Here is a 23,966-nt window from a genome sequence, read left to right as displayed (position 1 = left end):
AAAACACTGGATGATGTACTTGAATTTATGAATCAGATCAGTATTTATAGATTTAAATTTCTGGCTAAAGTTTCACTCACATAAATGAGAGAAAAATCCAACATCATACTGTATATACTCATGTATAAGTCTAGAAATGTTAGTCAAAAAAGTGACCCCAAAAACCTGGGTCAGCTTATCACCAGGTCAATGTAAGTACTGTAGTTTAACTTTTTTAAAAAAGGGGATCATCCCCACTGAGTAAAGTGGTGAAAGACGGGAGCTAAGTCCATCCCAGAAGATCCTAAAAGAAGCACCACCCCTCTCTACTTTCTTCACTGCAGTGTTACTTCTGGCCTTTTTTAATGCCTGGGTGGGAAATTGGGGATGGTGGCTCTCTGATGCTTCCCCTCAAAGGAGTGCTGAGAAGATAGAAAGGTCAGTGCCTCTTTTAGGTTCTCCAGGGATGTACTAAACTTTTGCCTTTCACCACTCTACTGTGCCTTAACTCTTGCCTTTACATCCTTTTTGACATGTACACATTTTTTTAGCCCTGCCCATGTCTTGTTGCCCCCCCCCCCCCCACATCACATGGCCACCATTTACCATAGAACTTTATCGCACCACGGACTTCAGGCACGGACGAGAATAGAATGGAAGGGACCAGGAACAAGTGAGGAATGAGCGGGGGACATATTTTACTGCACGCAAAGTCCCTGACTCATTCTGTTCCGTTCCCCATCCATTTCCCAACTGTTCCAGAGGGGGCAATTTTTGAGAACTGTTCAAAACAGTTCTCAAAAATCTCCTCTGGGACAGATTGGGAAAGGAAGGGCAGGGAACAGAACAAGTGAGGGACTTCCTTGTGTGCAGGAAAATGTGTCCCCCACTTGTTCCATTCCCTTCTAGGCTCCTTTTGTCCCATTCTCGTCCCTGCCTGCAGCCTTGTGCGATAAAGTTTATAGTTCCATCCTCATCCATCCAACCTTTGGCATTGTTTCCCTTTGCTTCATCTTTTACATCCTTTGTTACTTGCCCCTAAATGTAACCCTTGACTTATCTGCAAGTCATATCAAAATCAATAATTCTGGTCCCCAGGACTGCCCTAACCTTATACATGAGGTTGGCATACATACAGTATGTTAGAAAAGAAATGCTACTTTGTAGGATCAAACCAAAGGTCCCTTTAGCCCAGCACTCTGCTTCAATGAGCAATTATTGTTGTTAACTACTGTCAAGTTCACTTCGATTTATGATGATCCTATGAATGAGAGACCTCTAAGTCACCCTGTCATCAGCAGCTCTGCTCAGGTCTTGCAGACTCGAGACAGTGGCTTTCTTGGTTGAGACCACTTGTAAGGTGGTCTTCTGTTGATGTAGCCTAGAATCGCACTGGTCTTTTTAGCTGTACAATATTATTTATTTATTACATATATATCTCACCTCTCCCCCACCCGGCACCCAACCATGGCATTCAGTGTCTAGCACAGAGGCCGGCCTGCAAAGAGTGCCACCTCCTGGTATTGGACACTGAGAAGACTCTCTCTTGCATCCTCACCAAATATGCCTCTCAAGATGGTGAGATACATCAGAGCAAAGAACTTTACATACTTCCTTTAATTAGCCCTGGTCAACAGGTGACCAGGAGCACCTCTGTCTTCTCTGGTTTTAGCTTCCATTTGTTGGCCTTCATCCCATCTATTACAAACTTTAATATCCTTTCCAAAAATTCTAGAAATTTAGGACATGAAGCACATAGCCACCCTGACTTTTTGCCACAAGCATCTGGCAACCAAAGGCATATTGCCCCTAAAAATAAAACTTCCACTTATTAGTTTAAAATCCATGAATCACATTATTAAACACATTCCCTTACACTCAGGGGTTGTGCAGACCACCATGAAGGGGTAGCCTGCAGCTGTCTCCGTCTTTGCCAGATTGGGGCCGCAGCAACCACACGCCACAGCCCTGATTTGGCCCTTCCATGGCGCAAAAAGGGCTGGAAAGGGAGCTATAGTTGCCAGCGCCACAGCTTTACAATGCTCCTTTGGTGCTGCATCGTCTAGACGCAGCACTAGAGGAGCTCCATGATGCCATGTGCTGTGTGGTGCAGTGTGCAGCATCATGCCAGCCTGGGGGCGGAGTTGGGGTGTGCATCACTTAGACACCATGCCCCGACTCTGCCCCCAGGCCAGCCAATGATGCTGGTCTGCACAGCCCTTCAATGTGATGTAGTAGTAGTAGTAGTAGTATCCTACTCTTTTCCCTTGGACTCAACGTGGCTTCACAATATTAAAGGAACAATACAGTTAAAACATAGAAAAAAAGGTGCATTGAAAAGGAATTAAATTATTACAATGTTAAAATAGATAGCTATTAAAAGAATAAAATACATTTTAAAAAGATAAAACAGTATAAAAAACTTTAAAATGAAACAATATCTCAAGCCAATCCTTTACAAACATTCTGTTTTAAAAGCCTGCCTGAACAGGCAGGTTTTAGCCTGCCAGTGGAAGGCCAACAAGGAGGGAGCCATTCTGATCTCCCTGGGAAGGGATTTCCAGAGTCTAGGGGCAGCCATCAAGAAGGCCATCTCTCACGTCCCTACCAACTGTGCTAGTGATGGTGGTGGGATGGAGAAGAACCTCTCCAGAGGATCTCAGAGCTTGGGCCAGTTCATACAGGGAAATACAGTCTGCCAAATAGTATGGACCTGAGCGATATAGGTTATAAGCAGCACTTTGAATTGTGCCTGGAAACAAACTGACAGCCAATGGAGCTGTTTCAACAGGGGTGTTGTGTGGTCTCTGTAACCTGCCCCAAAGGTTGGCTAAAGCTTCAACAGAATCACCTGGCAAGATGACAGGAAACTCCCCAAGAGCCCTCAGGAATCCATCCGGCTCCATCAGCTTCCTGGGGCAGACCATCTTAATTGGTCCTCCACCCCTGCAGAGGTTCTGAGTCTAAACCTGACCAGAGAATGATCTGTCCATGACAATGGAACTGTGGAAAGTTCAACCACACCAAGACCATTATCACCCACCCAGCACAGAAAACAAGGTCCAGAGTGTGCCCAGCAGCATGCGTAGGATAAGATACTACTGTCAGGGATGATGGGAGTTGTTGCTCTACACCTCAGGCTGTAACTCATCACCTTGTTAATGAAGCTGAGCTGACCAGCTTTGGTCAGTGGTTATTGCTTTCTCCCAAAGCAGCAGAGTTTTCTGAGAATAGGCTGAACACCCTGACAATCTTCTCCAAGCCTTCTCACTCTTCTTCTTCAGATGTCTCCAAACACCATCAGGATTCTGCTGGTTCTTGTATCTTCACTCGAGACACCAACACAACTCAGTAGTCTTAGGTAAAAGATCTACTTTATTCTACTATATACAGTTACTATCTCTATATGCCCAACAATCCACAATATCTCTACACTCTACCAATACTCCACAACTACCCAGAAGTTACATTAGCAAAACTGGCAATTATTATAGCAAATGTTTGTTACCACCCACTAGACAATTACCACCCAGTGGGTGTGTACATTCACAATGATTGGTTGACTTTTGTTCATCCCATACTCAAGTCCAACCCATGAACATCATCTGATCACCTTGTACATGTAACAAGTCTCAGATGTTACCAATGTACATTCCTTAATTTTGTCCTTGGCTCCCAAGACTTCTAAATTATATCATCCTTTACACCTGTGTGATTTCTTAATTGTTCATGCTTAGTCATTCTGACTCTCACATACATATTTTATTTCTATAACTGCATGTCCCATGTTGCATTTCCTTGACAACTACTTGGGACAGACCCATCGTTCTCATGGAGGCCATGAAGTCCTGAGCCACTCCTGAAAGGGCAGTCCCAACATGGATGTTGAAGTCCCCCAGTAAGGATGTGGTAAAGATACACTAAGCAATCCTAACCCCCAAATTCACTAGCTAGTGCAGTTTGTTGTCTTATGGATCATTTCTGTAGAATCTCCATTGGTTAGGGCCCTGTATGCTGTAGAGCTATTCTGTATTCCTGCGGATTTCTCCATGGACAAAATGTGTCACATGTCATGTTTGCTGTTGGTAGCTATTATAGCCCCTGAAACAAGATGTTTTGGATGTAGGGCAGGATGAAGGTGTGACTGGATCTGCTGGATACATAATTCATTTGTTTTGCATAGAGGACTCAGGCTTGTCCTCCACATGCCAGCTGGAGCTGGCACAACTAAACTTGTTGAAACCAAAGTGGGGGGTTCTGTTTTAAAAGAAAAAGAAAAAGAAAAGGAAGAGAAAAACTACCCATCCTGTCTGGCTGTCATGGCCAGCCAAGAGCAGTCTCGGAGGAGGAGGAGGAGCCAGCTAATTGAGGCTACACCAGGTGCTAATCCTGCTCTGCCAGGTCCCAGCTGTGATCCCCCAGCGACGCAAATCGCGACGCAAATCGCGGAAGGAGCTCCGTTTCGGAGCTCTTTCTAGTGCTGAGGAAAGGGCGCTCTATGCGCCTTCCTGCAGCACAAAGACGTCATGTCCGCACCGCCCCATTTGGAGGTGGCACATTCGTGACGTTGTAATGGCGGCCCCCGTGTGGAACGGGTGCCGCCATTTTGTACATCCTGGGGACGTATTAGGGTTAGGTGCGTGAGTAAGGCACGCACTTTCCCTAACCGTAGTACGTCCCCAGGACGTACTTTACGCCTGTCTGTAACGGGCCATAAAGTAGGAAGAGAACATAAGGGCCATCCAGCCCACCCCCCTGCCATGCAGGAACACAGAATCAAAGCACCCGCAAAAGATGGCCATCCAGCCTCTGTTTAAAGGCCTCCCAAGGAGACTCCACCACACTCTGAAGGATTGTGTTCCACTGTCGAACAGCTCTTACTGTCAGGACATTTTCCCTAATGTTGAGCTTAAATCTCTTTTCCCGTAGCTTCCATCCATTATTCACTGGGCTCAGGACAGAACTATGTGGCACCCCACTAGTCACTTTTTCCAAGATGAAGAGGAGCCATTGTTGAGCACCCTTTGGGTTTGGCCAGTCAACCAATTATAAATCCACCTAACAGTCACATTTTCTAGCCCACATTTTACTAGCTTGTTTGCAAGAATATCATGGGGGACCTTGTCAAAGGCCTTACTGAAATCAAGATATGGTAAATCCACAGCATTCTCTTAATCTACCAAGCTAGTAATTTTATTTTTTTAAAAAAGAGAGAGAGATCAGATTAGTCTGGCATGACTTGTTTCTCAGAAACCCATTTTGACATTTTGTGATTATGACATTTCCTTCTAAATGTTTAATAAAATGTTTAAAGATCTTTCCTGGTATTGGCTAACTGGGCAATAATTCTTGGGATCCTCTTTTTCCCCCTTTTGAAGATGTGGGCAACGTTTGCTCTCCTCCAGTCTGTTGGGACTTCTCTTGTTGTCCAGATGTTCTCAAAGATTACTGCCAATGGCTCTGAGATTACATTTGCCAGTTCTTTTAATACCCTTGGATGTAGGTCATCTGATCTCTGAGACTTAAATTCATTTAGACTAACCAGATATTCTTGTACTACCTCTTTACGTATTCTGAGCTGCATTAAGCCTATTGTGTCTTCTGCTCTATTGTCCTCAAGTTGAGCACCCTTTTCCTTTTGTGAGAAGACTGGCAAAGGGTGTTCAACCTGAGGAAAATGGACCAGAAGACTCAATAGTGGAAATGCAGCACAGAGCTAAAAGACTAATGTGGTCTTTGGAAGTTGCAGACATCTGCAAGTTCATATCCACCTCATTGAGCATGATCAAGGAAAGCACTGCAAATCCAATCCTAAATTAAAATGAATTTATGGTCTTGTAAATATATTCATGTTTGTAGTCTTAAACCACAGTTCCACACAAATAAATGATAGTCAGGGCAGAAGTGCTGTTTGGGAACTTTTTTGACAACTGATACATTTCCATTTAAAATTGGATCTTCTGTTCAGCTGGGTAATTTTCCACGTTAAAAGAGAATCTAAAACTCATTGCCATACACATGCATACTTGTACCACAAAATGGCTGCTAACTGATCTAAATCCAGTTGTTAATCCCAAAATAGATTAGACTATTAAATCTGTAGAATACTAAATCAACACTTAGATAAATCCAATTAATTCAACAGATCTACTCCAGTTGGGACTGGCAATTGGAATTAGGCCTTCATGTGCTCTGTCTCTGTGTCTCTCTTTCACACACACACACACACACACACACACACACACACACACACACTAAAAAAACAAGAGAAATCTTTCTTTTGCCCGAAAATGTCAAACAAAGATTAGCGGGTAACTTGTAGTCATGGTAGTTTGGTATTTCTCTTAAAACAAACAAAACTTTATTTAGCAACACAGAATAGAAGAGAATATTCTTAGTCAGAAACTCATGTTTAAAAAGTCAATTCCAATTTGTTTCTCTTTTTCACCCTCTTTGCCAGTGTTGACTTTTCTACTCAATGGAAAAATAAAAGAATTCTGGACAGTTATATATAATTCATTTAAAGGTGCAAAGCTTGTTAGCATTCAGACAGAATGATCTACTTAGACTTCTAGATAAAGTTTGGGCTGGAAGAAAGCTGAGTGAGGTTACTGGTAAGAAGCAGCTAGAAATACCTCTCTCCCCCCCCCCCCCCTCTATCAAAGGCATTCTCTTAAAAAACATTACAGTGCTTTGCTAGGAGATCATTAAGTATTATGCTAGTGGTGGCTATATATTAACTACGTAAACAGAAATATTATTTAGTGTCAGCATTGCCAGGTACTTGTATGAATACTAGTGTCATTTAGATTGCTTGAGTCAGTGTCAGCCTTGGCATCAGGTGAAGTGAAATGGCCATCTCAGTGATGCCAGATCTGGGTATTATGAAGAGGCAGGAAATAACTATTAATTTCTTCCTCCTCCTGTCTTATTTATTCCCTAAAAGGAATCAGAAGTGCTGATGAAATGTACTGCCTCAGGTATCAAAATGAGCTTTGAGTACACCTTTGGCGCCCCTTGAATTCAAAGCAAGTATAGCACCATTTAAGTGGCTTAAATATCATAAAGTCACCAAATCCCATATGATTTTGGGAACTAAGCAGGGTCAGTCCCAGTTGGTACTTGAATGAGGGCCCACCAATGAATACCAGATGCTGTAGGCTAGGTTTCAGAGGAAGGGACTGGCAAAACCACCTCTGTGTATTCCTTGCCTAAGAAAACTACAAAATTCATGGGATCACCATAAGTTGACAGGCAATTTGAAGACATACACAGACACAAACAGACAGGCCAAAATAAAGCTACTTTGGACCACTTTGGAGGTATGGTGTTTAAATGATGCTCGCATCTTAAGAGGCCAAGATCTGTCAAATTGCCAGCTTAGACAGGTTTAAAAAAGCTGTCAAGACGGATCTCTTCTGGCAGGCCTTTCCTGAATAAAAGTGCCCGGCCACAGAATGACTGCTCCTCACATCATGTATTAGCCCACCGCTCTGTCCTCGTTATATTTTTTTATTGTGTTTTTAATAGATATTTTAATTGTAACATGTTTAATCCTGTTTTAAGGGGGAGAATTTGGGGGAGAATCTTTGCATATCTTTCTTAAATCTAATTTTTAGTCTTTTCATCCTTAATTATATTTTCATTTAGTCTCCAAGTGAATTCCTGTTTTTTTTGCCTGGTTTCTAATATAATTTGATTACGATCTGAAACTTTGTTTATTCTTATTTGTACATCCTTGACTTCCTTAAATAACTCTTTTGAAATTAGGAAAATATCAATCATTGATGCTGAGTTATGTGGTGTTGAGAAAACAGTAAAATCTTTTATGTCTTGGTATTTTTGTCTCCATGGATCTATTAGGGAGAGATGATCTTGGAGTTCAAAAAACTTCTCAGGTAGTTTCCCTTGGTTTTCTTTTATTTTCTTTCTTGAATACCTATCTAATTTGGGGTCTAATACGCCATTCCAATCACCCATAAAGATGTAGTAGTCATATTTTAAATTTCTCAATTTTTTCAGTAGGTTTTTTGTAAAATTTCCCTTTCCTTTCAGTTGGACCATATGTTCCAAGCATTAATATTTTTCCCCCATTTACTATAATTTCTATTCCTATGTATCTGCCATCTTCATCATTTATAATTTCTTTTGCTGTTATCTTATTGTTCACATATATAGCCACCTCACTTTTTTTCCTTCCACCTGCATTTATAAATGCTTGACCTAATTTATAAACGCTTGACCTAATGTTTCCTTATCCTGGTTTCTTGAATGCTGATTATTTCTATTTTCCCTTTTTCCAATATATGAATAATTTGTTTTCTTTTGTCGGCCGAATTCATTCCTTTTACATTCCATGATAAACATTTCATATCTCAAATTTCCAATTATTTTACTAATTTATTTAAATTATCAACTTCCTTCAGTCTTCTAATCTTCCTCCTCCTACTACTTCTACATAGCTTTCACAATTGTCAATTTCTGCATGTAAAGTTGCTGCTTCTCCTCCTTCTGCTCTTCTCAGCTCCTCTTCCTCATTCTGACATTCTTCTTCAGTCATGTCATTATCAATTTCTTCTTTTCCCTTTCCTTTTTCATTTCCATCTTTCTGTTGGCTGTCTCTTCTCTTTTCAAATATTATCTTATCTTCTTGTTTCCTTTCTTTCTCTTCCCTGAACCACTTATTGTAAAACATTCTCGCTTTTCCATTGTGTCGACTTTATATTGTTTTTGCCTCCAGCTGAATGAGATCCCTTCTACTGGTTCCCATCTATATCTTACATTTCTTGATTGTAGCATCTTCGTCAGCATGGTGTATTCCCTTCTCTGGGACATTTTTAAATATCATAATTTCCTTTTCGTCAATCATCAACTTCTTTTTGTAACTCGCTTGAATTATTTTATCTTTTACTCTCTCCCTCGTGAAATATATTACTATATCCCTTGGAAGGCTTTTGTTTCGTGCTGTCGTAGAGTTTATTTGAAAAATTTTATCCACATCCATATCAAGATACTCTGGGGAACATTCCAGTAAGTCAGCCAGTGCCGGTATTAATATTTCATAAAAATCCTCATTAGCTTTTTCTTGCAATCCTACTATTTTTATACACTTCTTCTTATCTTTTACCTCTCCTTCTATTCATTTCTTTTTCTTGATTCTGTTCCAAAGTCAAATTTCTCGTCCCTTTTTCTATTTCTGTTGTTTTCTCTTCTAAATTGGAAATTCTCTATTTTGCATCCTTGACATCACCTGCGATGTCCTTCACTGCTTCTTTCAATTCCTCTATATCATTTTTAAAGTCCTGATGCAACTCATTCTTGGAGTCTTTAATTTCCTGTCGTATATTAGTTTCAATTCTTTGTATTGCTTCTAAAATTTTAATATTTGAATCTGCCGATTTAAGTTCTATTGACTATCTTCTTACTATTGCTTGTCTTGGATCAAGGGCTTGCATTTTCCTCTCTTTTTCTCTGTTTGCCATGTCTCTTGTCGTCATTGTTGTTGTTAGTGACTATGAAATGTTTTTACCTTAGGTTTAATATAGAAGTTGTTCCTCCCCCTTTTTATGTCCAACCTCTGTTTTACCTCTGTCAATAACAATAAGTTTCTTCCCTAAGTTTACCTGTCAAACTCTACAATCAGGTACTTGAAAAGAGTGGGAAATATTCTATTACAGTCAATAATATAATTTATGCCTCCCTCCACCAGATGTTGCTGTTTCTTTCCCTTTCCCTTTCAACTAATAGCCTTCCTCACCAATCCTCAAACACTAACTCTTTGTTAATGATGCCAGCTTACTTCCTGTTAGAGTATTTCCTTCTTTCCATGTGCTCTGCGACCTTGAAAACGCAGAGGTATTGTCTATGCCCTATTCTTATGCACTGTTTCTTTATTTCTTATTCTATTCTTTCCTGCTACCCTGTTATTCCTTCCTGTCACTCCCTTCCCTGCTTTCCTTCTCTCCAGCTGCTTCTCCGCCTTAAACTCCTTTTCCCTCCTGTCTGTCCCAATATCGCCTCTCTTCCTTCTCGGCTACTTCTCTTCCTGGTCTGTCGGGCTCTTCCACCTCTACCACTGCTTCTCCGTCCCCGTCTCCATCTCTGCCTCTCCGTCTGCTTCTCATCCTGTCCGAAGGCCGCTTCCCACTCTACAGCTGCTTCTCAGTCCATCCGTCTGCTTCTCCTCTTTGTCCAAAGGCCCCTTCTCACTTTGCAATTGCTTCTCCGTCCATCTGTTTGCTTCTTGTCCTGGTCCGAAGGCGCCTTCCAAAACCACAACTGCTTCTCCGTCTCCATCTGCTTCTCTTCCTAGTCTGTAGGTCTCCTCTTTCACTCTAGCTGCTTCTCCAGCTCACTCTTATTTAGAGCTAAATAATCTTTCCTCCCTTTCCTGCTATCTTCCAACTTCCCTTCGCTTTGCATTTATTCTTCTTCACCAGAAATGCTTCAATCTCTTTCTTTTCTGTCTATCTTTATTCTTATTTATTTCACCGTTACCACACTCCCCTTCAGTTAAATTCTCTTCCTATTTTTACATTTGTCCTTCTGATGAGGTGCATATTGTGAGGATCTTTCCTTATTATTTTGTCTTATCCCGTTGTCTTCACCTGTTCTTCTCTGGGTTAGGGGAATCTATTTTAAAAAGGCCAGCGAAGCTGTGTTGATTCCAGCCTCACTTCATGTCCACGGATGCCCTCATCCTCTCGAGGAATCTGCTCCAGTTCCAAACTCTCAAATCGAATCGGATGTGATCCTCCCTTTAGAAGACCCCGATAGGCCCATCCAGGTCCCCTTTCTCTGGGAGGTTTTTAGCTGCCTTTTCATAGGAAAATTATTATGGTTACTGGCTACTTGGACCACGAAGTGCCACTGCTTGCTACCCACTACCGTAGTAAGCTGCTTATTGCTCTGCCATCTTACCTGAAGTCCATCTCATCCAGTCCATTACTGAGCACAGACACTGTTTCAGTACAGAGACAGCTTCCTTGGAATCAGATGGGAAGGACAGATAGAGTTGGGTGTCATATGCATACTGATGACACCGCACCCCAAAACTCTGGATGCCCTCTCCCAGTGATTTCATGTAGATGTTAAATAACTTGGGGACAGAACAGAACCTTGAGATACCCCACAGGTCAATGGCCAGAAGGTCTAACAGGAATCCCCCAATGGCCATCTTCTGAGTTCATCTCTCCAAGAAAGACCAGAATCACTGCATAACAGTGCCCCTAAATCGCATCACAGTGAGGTGGCCCAGAAGGATACCATGGTCTAAAATCTACCAGATAGTGATCAGTCCATGACAATGGAACTACCAAGAGTTCCTCCACTCCCAGATCACTGCCATCCTGCCCATAGCAAAAAAATGAGGTCCAGAGTGTGTCCTGCAGCATGAGTGGCCCCAGATATTACTTGGGACAGCCCCATGGTTGTCATAGCAGACATGAAGTCCTGAGCTGCTCCTGACAGAGCAGCATAGATGTTGAAGTCTCCCAGCACAACCAGCTGAGAAGACTCCAACACCACTGCTTAGACCAACTCAGCCAGCTCTGGGAAGGATACTGTTGTGCAGCAGGATGGGTGGTACACCAATAAAATCCCTATTCTGTCCCGTCCACCCCATCTTTAAATAGACACCCTCAAAACCAGTAAACTGTGGGACAGGGCACCTGGTAAGGGAGATGGAATCCCAATAGACCACTTCAACTCTGCCTCCCCACCCTCCAGGCCTCACTTGCTGCTGTAGAACTTTCTTTGCTAATGGCTTTTTGGGAAAGAGATTAAAGTTAATTTTTTCATTTCAAAAATATGTTGCAAACCTTCCTGCATGGCGGCAGGTTGGACTGGAAGGCCCTGTGGTCTCTTCCAACTCTATGATTCTATGATCCAGAGAAAAGGGAATATAAATATTTTAAAATGTTAAACTATATTCCCTTGGCTCCCCATTTGTGAATAGAAATATGAAGTGTGAGGAAATGCAGAGCATAGGGGAAATGCATGTAAGGAATGCAGAAGAATGATAAGACCCTACCTCCCAAGGGGCGAAAGCATATGGGTCTTTGCAGTTCCTGTTCTTGCATTGATTCCAAATGGCATTTGCGATGGCATGCACTGCAAGCATGGTGCTATGGATAAATCCTGGTTCGATGTTGGCAATGAGAAATTCCTCACCCCAAAGCTGGCTACTTGGATTAGTGCGGTTCCGTAGCAATTTCTCAACAGAGTAACTAGAAATGCATTTACTCAGATCTTGATCATTTATATGTGAGCATGCTGATATAAGCATAGCATATTCCCTTGAGAATGTATTGTTCCCAGTAGGGGTTTTATGTAGATTGCTCAAGAACTGGTGGAAAGATGACATGTTGCCACTTTTGAATGTAAATCCTACCACTTTCCCCAGGCGGCTGATATTTGGAAGAGTGCTAATCTTGACAGCGGCTGACCAGTTATCACTTGCAATCCAGGTCTTATTTATGTTCCTCTCAATTGCTTTTCTGAAAAGTCTCATTACGTGGAATTGCCTCAGAAAGACAACAATGACATTTACCCTGGTTTCCTTGACAATCTTCTCCAGGGCTTGATTAATTTTGCCATGAATGGTGCTGTCCGAGAGATAAGCTGGCAACATTTCTTTAAATGCAATACAGACGTTATTCGCCATGGCCTGCAAGCCAAAACTCTCCACAGCGAGGCGCCCAAAGTCATCATCCGTGGCAATTATTCCAATCCAGTTCCATCCTGATCTGTGGATTAATCGAGCCATGGCTTTTGTCTGGTAGGAATCACTGGGCACAGTGCGCAGAAAAGATGGGAAGCGGACTTTATCACTGAGGATTTCTGCAGTTGATGCATGGCTCACCTATGGAGGTAACAAAGCAGTTTCATTATAGAAATTGAGAGCAGCTCTAAACCACAAATCAAGGAAGCCATTAGTCAAGGAAGTTGAGTTCTCAAGAGCACCAAGTAAGCTTGAGCCTAATTTCATTAAAAAACCAAGGCAGCTATAGTTCACTATACTATCTCCTCCTCCTTTATGCCCCATGATGCCCTTGTATTCTTAAGTAAGGATGTGAAGAATACTTGTTAATATTCTCATACTTGATGGAAAGAGGTCTTGGACAGCCCACCAAGGAAAAAGAGAATAGCAGCAAGGTTCTTCCACCCTGGGATTTCATTCAGGGAGAGGTGTTTACGCAAATCTATGGCTGGCATCCTGTTGGTGAATTACAATGTTAAGTTGGACTTACATCATCACAAGTCACCTTTTTGGTTGTTGCAGAGGTCAGAATTCTGTTGTGACTACTGAATGTCCAGCATCCCCCTCAAATCCACCTTGTAAGTTGTGTAGCCCACCCTCAGCCTTCTATGTGTGTGTGTTGTCAGAGAACAGGGGGATCAGTAGTGAGACATCCAGATATTTCTCTATAATGGGACACATTGCAAGGACATTTCCTGCAGAGACATCTTGAGGACCCTGGAGGTCCCTGCAGATGTCCTTCACAATGTATTCAGGTACAGGAAAGGAGCTGAACGTATCTCTACTGACCCCCCTCACTCTCTTACCACAGAGAATTGGCAGTATTAAGAGTAGTTGCATTGCTTACAAGGTGACTTTTGTTGTGGGTAGCATTGAGAGATGAAGATAGCTGATACATTTCTCCTGGTGAAGGATCTTGGCCAATTCATGAATAATCAGCCTCTCCCTCTAAGCCAGTGTTCCCCTACCTCTACTTTAGATAGTCCATACTAGCTATTCAAAATAACATTTGAACTTTCACACCAAATCACCATTTTTCTTCAGTTTGAAGGTTAGATCTCCTGCTGCCACAGAACTGAGAAGGTACATGTTCATTGCAGCCTATGGCCATTGACATGTCAGATCACTACTGCCACAAACTCACTTTGCCGTACAATCTTTTGTGTGTTTCCTCAGAAGTAAATCCTATTTTTTTGAATTACTTTCTAAAATCAACTACAAGGTAGGGCTGAGCATTTTTGTTGTAGGAAAGTCTCCTGATCTGATAGTGGAACATTGTATATAAACAGCTCAGCATGAGTCAAACCTGATGAGGAATGATTTAAAGCAGCTTTTGCATGCAGCCTGAGATGTTCACTTTACCCTTGAGAATCTCAAAGCATATTTATATTCCAGGGTTTGGTGTTTTCAAATTGCAATTCCATGAAATGCAAATAATTACCAACCACAGACATGAAAACTTGCTTTCAAAATCACTTGGCATCCTGATTACTGTAAATAAGGTATTAATAAGTGGCAAAGTTTCATTCAAAATTGGATTGCTGCTAACTTCTACTTCTGTTTGAGTTCTTGTTCTCTTATGGGAGCTTATCGCTCAGCATTTTAAAATGACTCCAGCCTCCCAGACTGGAGCTGAAATGCGGGATGGAGGCGGGGATTATTGTTATTGTTATTATTATTATTTAATTATTTATATAGCGCTGTAGATTTGCACAGCGCTGTACATAAAAACAATAAATATAAAAGAGTAAACCTGCCTATGGTGTACAATCTAAGAAATAATAGGATAATAATTATAAAATACATAGCAATACAGGAAATGGTTCAATAAAACAGGCAACAAAAAAGAACATCAAATAGCAAGTGACAATCACTCAATGCCTGGGGACGCTTCTCTGAACAGGATGGTCTTCAACTCCATTTTGAAGCTGGTTAAAGAAGTGACGGTCCTTGCTTGTGGGGGAAGAAGGTTCCTTGAGGGGCAGCAAGTGAAAAGGGGTGAATCGTAGATGGGGAAGAGGAAATCCTGGGCTGAGACAGCAGACCTTGACTACCAGAACGGAGGGCCTGAGTGGGAAGGTGAGGAGAAAGAAGGTCTGATAAGTAAGGAGGGGCCAGCCCTGGAGGGCTTTAAACATCGACATCAGGAGGGGGAGCCAGTGAAGGGATGCCAACAAAGGAGAGATATGGTCAGAGTGGTGGGCAGATGTGATAATACGTGCAGCTGAATACTGGGCAGAAGTTAACAGACAGAGGTGGAAAAGAGGAAGCCCAGCCAGGACGATGTTACAGAAATCAAGTTGTGATACCACTAGGGCATGGACCAGAATCTTGGCAGTAGAGGCAGAGAGATATGGTCGGATTTTGGCAATATTGTATAAAAAGAATCTACAAGCCTTGGCTGTGGTCTGGATCTGAGGGATACATGACAGAGAAGAATCAAAGATAAAACCAAGACTGCGGGCTTGCTGGACTGGTTGAATAGACATGTTGTCCACAGAGACAGAAAAGGAGTGTTGAAGGGTGGACTTAGGGGGAAAGACAAGAAGCTCCGTTTTGTACACGTTGAGCTTCAAATGCCGATGGTGCATCCACTGCGAGACAGCTGTGAGACAAGATGAAACTTGCTGTTCAAGCCTTGGAGAAAGGTCAGGGGTGGAAAGATACAACTGGGTGTCATCAGCATACAGATGGTAGGAAAAACCAAAAGAGCTAATGAGTTTACCTAAGGACAGTGTGTAGAGAGAAAACAGAAGTGGACCCAGAACAGAGCCCTGGGGAATTCCAACAGATAACAGGACAGTGGATGAAGTCTGACCACCTGTGACCACTGCAAAAGATCTGTCTGACAAATAAGATCTAAACCAGTCGAGAACAGAATCTGTATTATTGCTCACTAAATTATTGCTCACTAAATTGCTGCTGAACCACCGGCTGCCATCAGCCCGGGCCCCAGTCACAATCTGCCAGCACTTTTTAGAAGTCGGAAAGCTTTCCAGCTTCTACAAAGTGTTGGTGGAGCACGGATCGGACCTAGCTGGGACCTGGGTTGATGGCGGCTGGCGGTTCAGCAGCGATTTAGTGAGCGATAATTCCTGCCTGCATCCCATGTCCTGGCTCCAGCCAAGAGGCTGGAGCCAGTTTAAAATGCTGAGTGATAAGCTCTGTGCTTGCCTGCTATCTGCTTGGCAGCTTTTGATCCTGCTGCTGTGATGAATCAAGATTTCCCAGCTGAGCAAAATGAATAAAAATTTCTGATGCTGCTAACTAGTCTACTCAGAAGATGTAAAAATTTCATTGGCTTATGTAGTCCTCTTTGATCAGACTGCAAGTTGGGATCTTGTTTAACTGTCTCCAATCTAATTTTGAAAATGTTCCTACATGTAACAATAAGGAGAAGCCTTTGGATCATATTTCCTGTTACACTTTAACTTTCTACATATAAAGAGTGTTTAGATGCAAGAATGTTCCAATATGCAAGGAGTTTATCATATGGGAGGCATGGATAAATGGGGTTTAAATCCTGGGAATATTCTGAAAGAGTGGGATTATTTACAGACATGTCAGGCGATTTTGACATTAACCATACATTAATCCATGCAGTAACCCACAAAATCACACCGCTTTTTAACCTGGGATTTCCTCAAAGTTAAAAAACAGTGCGATTTTGTGGCTTTCTGCATGGGTTAATGTCGGGTTGATGCCCAAGTCATGTGATGTCATCTGAAAACAATCCTGCTCTTGCAGGATATTTCCAGGTTTAAACTCCGTTTCTCCAATGGATTTGGGTGCTTCCCTCCCATGTGATAAGCTCCTAACCCTTTGTATAATGGTAACAGCATTCTATTGACTGGGGCTGCAATCTTATACCTGCTTATCTGGGACTAAGACCAAGTTTACTGGGTGGGCTTATTCCCATTGAACAAACATATGTAGAATTTCACTGGATGCCTGCAGTCTGTTGTATCTAGGGAAAATACAAGGAAGAAAAAAAGGTGCAAGGTGTAGAAATACAATAATAATAAAGATTATGACTACTGTTCATTCTGTTCTTTATAGGACCTCTCTGTTCTTAGGCTCAGGATGCTGGTATAAATTCATCTGCTAAATCCAGCTCTTTTGCAACTATATTTAGGTTTCAATAATTTCAGAGAAAATATTCACTCAGATATTGCAAAAACTGGCCTTATCACTATGAAATAAAAGTGTCTTTCTGAAGTGACATACCTGTGGTATTAGCTGCAAATTCAATATCCTTGCAACCGACATGGATACTTCAGAGTACGTGGCACCTATTACAGCTTTTACTCTAGGTGTATAATCAGAATAATTGCACTGGAATTCCACTAACTCTTTGGAAGCATTAAACTTGGACAGGAATCGCAAAGCTGCAGCCATGGCTCTGGTGACCTCGGCACATGTGTCGTAGATCTCGTAGCCCAGTTTAATTCCAGGTAAAAGTGTTGAGTTGTTGACTATTTCAATAGCATGGATCATTGCAAGACTCTGAAGAAACACTTGAACTTCAAAGCTGTGAAGAAACACACAAGTCAACCACAGTTACTTCACTGGAAGCCAATGAACACAGAAGATGGAGTCAGCGTGCTCTGAGAGTGTGCTTGTGGTGTACCTGATGTTACTACAACAAGATTAGTGGTAGCTGGTGGCTGCATGTTACTGGGAGGGGTGAATCCTCTCTGGGTTCTAGTCTTAACCTGAAAGGACCTATCCAGGGGATGAGAGTTTGAATCCCCACTCAGTCATGGAAACTCACTGGGTGACCTTTGGCAGGTCACATTCTTTCAGCCTCAGAAGAATGAAATGCAATGGGACACCCACCCACCCCTGGACAAATTTTTGCCATGAAAACCCTGTGATATAGGCCTCCATGAGTTGGAAATGGCCTGAATGCACAGAACAGCTACATATACATGTAGATATAGACAGGCAAACATTGGCATAAAACTTGCCCCACTTCTCCAAGTTTTAAGATGTTGCAAAGATGGAATACTTGTCTTGAGGTTCCTTTTGGCAGGCAGGTCCTTGCAGGCTTGGGCATTTTATAATATTTGAGTTTATTTACAGATATACAGAATATGCTGTGCTTCTCTTACACTCAAACATTCCAACAGACACACATATTGATTATCTAACACCAGATTTGAAATAAAGGTGGACAGTTCACTAGCTTATAGGGCTCAAAAATGTAGTGTTCTGTTTCTCTTTCGGACTGCTTCAGCTGGTTTCTCAAAATTGTCACCTTCTAGGAGATGTTGCACTGTAAATCCCTTTAGCTGTGACCAGCATATGCAATGATAAGGGATGCTGGGATTGTTGTCAAAAAATATTTGGTCACAGTTATGTGACCCTGTTTTAGATGAATGAGGGGAACAAATGAGTCATCTTCTCTAATTGTTTTTTTCAACTTGTGTTCCATTTACCTGTAATTTCCCTAAAATAAAATGTTAGCTGGCAACTTAGCCACTAGTTTAAAGAATATTTGCAGCTATTCTGGTCCCATTAAGTTTATCCTGTTATAAACCCACAGTATCACCCCCTTGTCAGGAAAATAATATGTCCAGCACTAATGGAAATGTCTGGACGTTTCAAGTAGATTTTCTTATGAAAGTCATATAAGAACAGGTTAATAAAGACATTAAAACTAGAGCTCTGCAACCAACCCAAAACCAGCTGAATCTTAAATAACAAATCAAATTGGACTGATTTAGACAGATTCTTTACCAGCTCAAGATGAAATCAGATTGGACAAATTTGATTTCATAGTGGAGTGGCACAGTCCAAAGTACTTCACACTCACCTACATACAAAAATAATAATCAGTAAAGCAAATACGGGCAGGGCTTTGTCCACTGATATCATGCAATAATCTTTCCAAGAGACTCCCATCCCAGTGCTTATTGGGAGAAATTACAGTGTGCCCTCAGTATCCACTGGGGTTTGGTTCCAGGATGCCCTCTCCCGTGGATGCCAAAATTTGTGGGTGCTTAAATCCCATTACACACAATAATGTTGCAAAATGGCATCCCTTATATAAAATGGCAAAATCAAGGTTTGCTTTTCGGATTTTATTTTTTGGTGAATATTTTCAAACCGTAGTTAGTTGAATACATGGATGCAGAATCTGTGGACGCAGGATTGACTATACATGAATTCTTTCAAATTATATTGTCAGTTATATCCTCTGGCATCTTTTTGTTTAATAGCTAGATTTAGCTTTTAGCAACAGACTGAAAGAGCTGTGGTGAGCGATGGGCACTTATTGATTGTTATATGGGTTGGTCTCTGAGTCTCTTTGGCTTAAACCCAGTTATTAGTCTCACTTAGATTAAACCAATAGATTTAATTTCTGAATGTTATGTGACCACTTATATGGGTCTCCTCTAGTTTTGACTAGCAACTGGATATAAGCTTTTCTATTTTAAAATTTTCTCTTGTCTGGCTGAATAGTCAATCTTCTGTATGTTTTTCCTATTTGTTAATTTGTTTGTTCATGGGTTTATGTGTGTTCATTATATAAAACAAATGTTCCCCCTTGTTCCTAGTTGTTGTTTTTAGGTATTAGATAGAAGGAAGGCAGTCCAAGTCAGAAAAGGCAGAGCATTGTCTGGGACCACTATGAGGTAGTAGCAGATCCCACAGTTGCTATCTGCCTTCACTGTAGACAGGGAATGAGCAGGAATAAATTGCCAGGGCACAAAGTGTGTGGGGATATCCGTGGAATAAAAACAAAGAGAGTTCTCATTTTCTCCTCCCTCTAGCCAGGAGACTGAAGCAGACAACTCCCCCACATAGGTTGGGGAACTATGGCACCAGGAGAGGGAATTTGCCATGAATGCTATTTAAATCAGCTTAAGGGGATTTTTTATTAGGCTCTCAGAAATTGGATTGCTGGTGAAGCATCCTCTCATTATCCTCTAATTCCTCATGTTCATTACAGAACATAGCACTACTGACAGAGTAAAGCAAAAAATCCCTCTCCTCAAGTAAAATTTCATTTCAAGATCATATCAGATCTTATTTAAAATTTAATAGCTGGTTGATGTTTTAGAAAGACAGTGCCAAGGAAAAATCTCCATGAATTGGCCAGGACTGAAGTCAACAAGTTTTCCAAATTTCCCTTGAGGTTTGTGTATGGGGGTGATGAGGGTGGTTAAACCAGAATATTTTGCAGGTTCCTAGCATAAAGCCTCCTGTAGTTACCTCCTGCAGTTAAAATTTCTGAATGCATCTGTGGGCATCTGGATTCTTAATTCTCATTTGGATTTAGGAACAGGATTGAAACAATTTGTATCAATACAGATCAGATCAGGCTCAGATGCAATGGCACTTTGAACTGAGTCAAGAGCACAGCATTTTCTAAAACATAAATGGTTAGCTAAATTGAAACAAAATATTATATTTTTTGCAAAAATGAAATTAAAAATGTCCCTCGTTTTGCATCTTTCATGTATCATATGAAAGGCAAGGTTACATTGGCATCAGAAAGACTATCTCCAGGTTTTCTTTCTGAGATGTTTACTGAGGGAAGGGAGAGGGGGGTATTTAGATTTTTCCCCCTCCAGTACTCCTAGTCATCATAAATTGTCAAAGGCCTGTTACAGACTGCCAAAATAAAGCTGCTTCGAGTCTCTTTGGAGGTATGCTATTTAAATGATGCATGGGTCCTAAGAGTCCGGAGGTCACGCCAAAGCCACACTCCATTCCTAAGCACTGGAGTGCAGCTTTGGTGCAGCTTCCGGATTCTTAGGATGCATGCATCATTTAAACCGCATACCTCCAAAGAGATCCAAAGCAGCTTTATTTTGGCAGTCTGTAACAGGCCAAATTATCTTTACAATGTCTCTTAAAGGATTCAGAAGAAAGAAGCAGTCCACTATTGTGCAGTGAGGCTTTTTTGTGTGTGGTCACCCAGGCTCATTCATGCATTCATGGAATTTACTGGTGTGTGTGTGTGTCCATCTGTGTGTCTGAACAGATGCTGACATTTTCCACCTGACACACTGTCGTGTTTCCCTACCACTCTTAAATTTTTCTTTCTCCAAGATCCTGGGGTCCTTTTACACTACATAACCATAGCACCATGTTTCCATTTTAACTGCCATGACAACACCCCACAAAGTCCTGGGATTGGCAATTTAGGGAGAGGCACTTAGAATTCTTGGCCAGAGAGCTCTAAGCTCACTAAACTACAAATCTTAGGAGTCCATAAGATTCAGCCATGGCAGGTAAAATAGAATCATAGTGTTATAATTGTGTAGTCTGAAAAGGCCTCATCAAGGAGAAAAATAATAATTTACAATAAGTTTATGGTGGGTAGTCCCCCATCTGAAGACACTAGGAAAAAGGGGTACCAGCAGAGTTTCCCCTCATGTGCTGTCATCTATGATGGCATGGATGGCACAATTCAGGAAGGTGGAAGAGCAGGATTGGGCAACAGGGCAAACCAGGAGACACTGGTGACTCCTATGTCCATGGGGCAGCACATCCATTCTGAGTTTGAATATGATCTGCTGATAGATCCAGAACTTTGGATAATTCCTTCACGTTTTGACTAAAACCTGGAGTAAGTTCATCAATGTGCTGATAGCTGTCTCACTACACAACCCCTTTCTATGGAATGATGGAGTTTGTAGTTTGGTGAGACACTAGAAATCTCTAGCTGAGAATTCTAAATACCCCTCTCTGAGCTGTAAATCCTAGGATTCCCTAACAAAATGCAGTTAAAGTGGAATCATAGTACTGTAATTGTGTAGTGTGAAAAGGTCCAGAGCCACTATCCTCTAGTGAGTTCCTTCATCAATACTTAGAAAGCAACTTTCCAGGATTTCAGAGAGTGTTTTTTCCCCTGTGTTCTGTTTAGAGATATTGAACTTTGAATCTGTGACCTTCTACATGCAAAGCATGAACCACTGAGCTGCATCACCAGGAGTACGCTGTATCAATCCAACATTATATCTCAAAACTGCCTTAAATGTCCCCTTTCCATCAAGGAGTTCTGGGGAGCATATGCCATCCACCATATAGGGCATCATTAGAAGTAGGACTACATGCTTTCATTGGTTTAACTTGTAGATCATTCATTTAAAAGCTGTTTAATTAAACTGGAGAGAGCAAGTTTAATCCCCGAGGAATGTTTTTAATCAATGCTTATGGATATGAAGAGTGCACTTGCTTATTTTCATTCTGATAAAGACCTTTCCATCTCAGGATAAGAGACAGTGTTGTAAGAAGTCATAATGTTGCTTCCTCAGTAAGTTTTCAAATTAGGTATTGATGTTAAGGTTTTGGATATTCAAGTTTATTTAAATCTGAGTAATTTACTAAAAGGAAGATGACACCAAAAGGTCTCTAATTGGTAGAAGCTGTCGTTATATGTATGTTGGGGCTATGACATTAATACTTTTCCAGATTAAAATGCCACAGTCATCTTAATACCAGCTATGCTACAATTCTGAGATTACGTCCCTTTGATATAATCAGATTAATGTCACTGAGGCTGCATAGAGAGCCTGAGGGAAACAGTTTAAGTGTTTTTTGGATTGCATGTTTAAAATGCTGACATATACAGAATAAATAGCAGGAACCTGTAATATACAGTCTTCTTTTCCTTTGACATATGATAGAAAATGCTTTTCTCTGAAATAACATAACTAATTTATGGATATATCTTCTGGAAATCATGTCATTCTGTATCGAAAATGTACTTTGTTATTCTACGTTATTTACAAAGGCTATAAACCTACCAGTATGTGCCTTTAGTTTAGGAGCAAATCTAGTTGATGTCATGGGATTTACTTCTAAATAAATATGTGTAGGATCATGCTTTTAGCACACCCAAAGTAAAAACAACAAGAACATCCAAAAAAAAAAAAAAAAAACCCTTGAACATTATAGTACAACTCAGTGGTTATCTATATAATTTTCAAAACAGATTTTAGTTATGTCATATGTTTTGATTAGTATTCTTTGAAAATAACCAAGATGCAGTGGTAATTATATACTGTGAAATAGGTCACTTGGAGTACAATTCTATGCCTGTCTAGTCAGAAGTAAGTAACATTGAAGTTCATGGGATTAACTCTAGTCACAGTTTTTCTGTACAATAATGTCTGCCAAAAAGCATTTTCCCTGAGTTCAAAAGAAAACTGAGCATTGGACTGTGGTCTTAAAATATATTTTTAAAGACCCAACCAGGATGATATTATTCTCCAGCACATGAATAGTAGAATAATACAAGACATACAGTATATGAGCATATGAGACAGGGGCATGCCAAATTTCTGCAGAAGATTCTCTTGCCTCCTCCCACACATAAACACACTACATTTCGCTGATACATAAAGTTAACCTTTCCAGAAACAGTAATACAAAAATTCAATAGACTGAGAGATTCCCTCACACCCACTTTTGTTTTGAGTAACCCTATTCATTTTCATGTCAGCTTGTTCTTCTGTTCCTATTTCTGCTGTTGGTTAGTTACTTACCCGGCACAATTGGCAATCACAGGCTGGAGGGGCTTTTCTTCTGAATGTAACATTTTGCCATGAACTGCAAATAAGCCTCCAATGACAATGTCTCCGGGAGAGCTGGCACCCACAAAGTCATCAGAACTCTGGCAAGAATGTCCAATATCAAAGCACACTAGGAAAACTGGCATCAACAAACCAAATATTGCCATGTTTCTGTTTCATTTGCTCTTTAGCTGCCTTCAGTCAATTAAACAAGCAGCACAGCCAACACTGTGCCTATTTCACCTGTAAACAACACTAGAGACAAGGGCTGTTCTGGAAGACAGACACACCTTAACTAAATGCTTGTTACCGGCTCTGACAGGTCATACTGTTTAACGGATCCCACTGGTGGACATTGTGTGTGTGCGTACGTGTGCATGTGTGTGTGTCTTTCTGTGTGTGTGTGTGTGTGTGTGTGTGTGTGTGTGTGAGAGAGAGAGAGAGAGAGAGAGAATATGCTGGTGAGGAAGCAAGAGAAAAGAAATGTTATGGCTAAACCCGTCTAATAAAAGAAGGGTACACATTTCAAATCACTCTGAGGATCATCATTTTTAATAGTTGATGTGAGCTGCACTAATACTTTCAATTTCTACTACCATTCTAAACCTGTCAGGGTGCTTTCCTCTTTTTTCTCTGCACTCCCTGTGATAGTATTCTTGGAAACCTGCTGTCATTTCTTCTTCCTTTCTCTCCAT

General features: G+C 41.1%; 1 protein-coding gene across 1 annotated transcript in view; it reads right to left on the bottom strand.

Moving 5' to 3' along the window:
- The window catches only part of LOC149311174 (G protein-coupled receptor family C group 6 member A-like), a 31,825-nt gene extending 8,387 nt beyond the window's left edge, over window positions 1–23,438 (bottom strand). The window contains exons 1-3 of the mRNA XM_089528491.1: window positions 23,245–23,438; window positions 16,967–17,270; window positions 12,011–12,841 (exon numbers count right to left, since the gene is read on the bottom strand). Of these exons, the coding sequence (XP_089384617.1) occupies window positions 12,011–12,841; window positions 16,967–17,270; window positions 23,245–23,438 (1,329 nt within the window). The remainder of the gene's footprint in view (window positions 1–12,010; window positions 12,842–16,966; window positions 17,271–23,244) is intronic.
- Between the last annotated feature and the right edge of the window lie 528 nt (window positions 23,439–23,966).

This window comes from Sceloporus occidentalis, unplaced genomic scaffold (assembly GCF_023333645.1).
Source record: "Sceloporus occidentalis isolate IW3139 unplaced genomic scaffold, rSceOcc1.0.p SCAF_6, whole genome shotgun sequence".
Lineage (NCBI taxonomy): Eukaryota > Metazoa > Chordata > Lepidosauria > Squamata > Phrynosomatidae > Sceloporus > Sceloporus occidentalis.
This window is presented reverse-complemented; position numbering and strand designations above follow the sequence as displayed.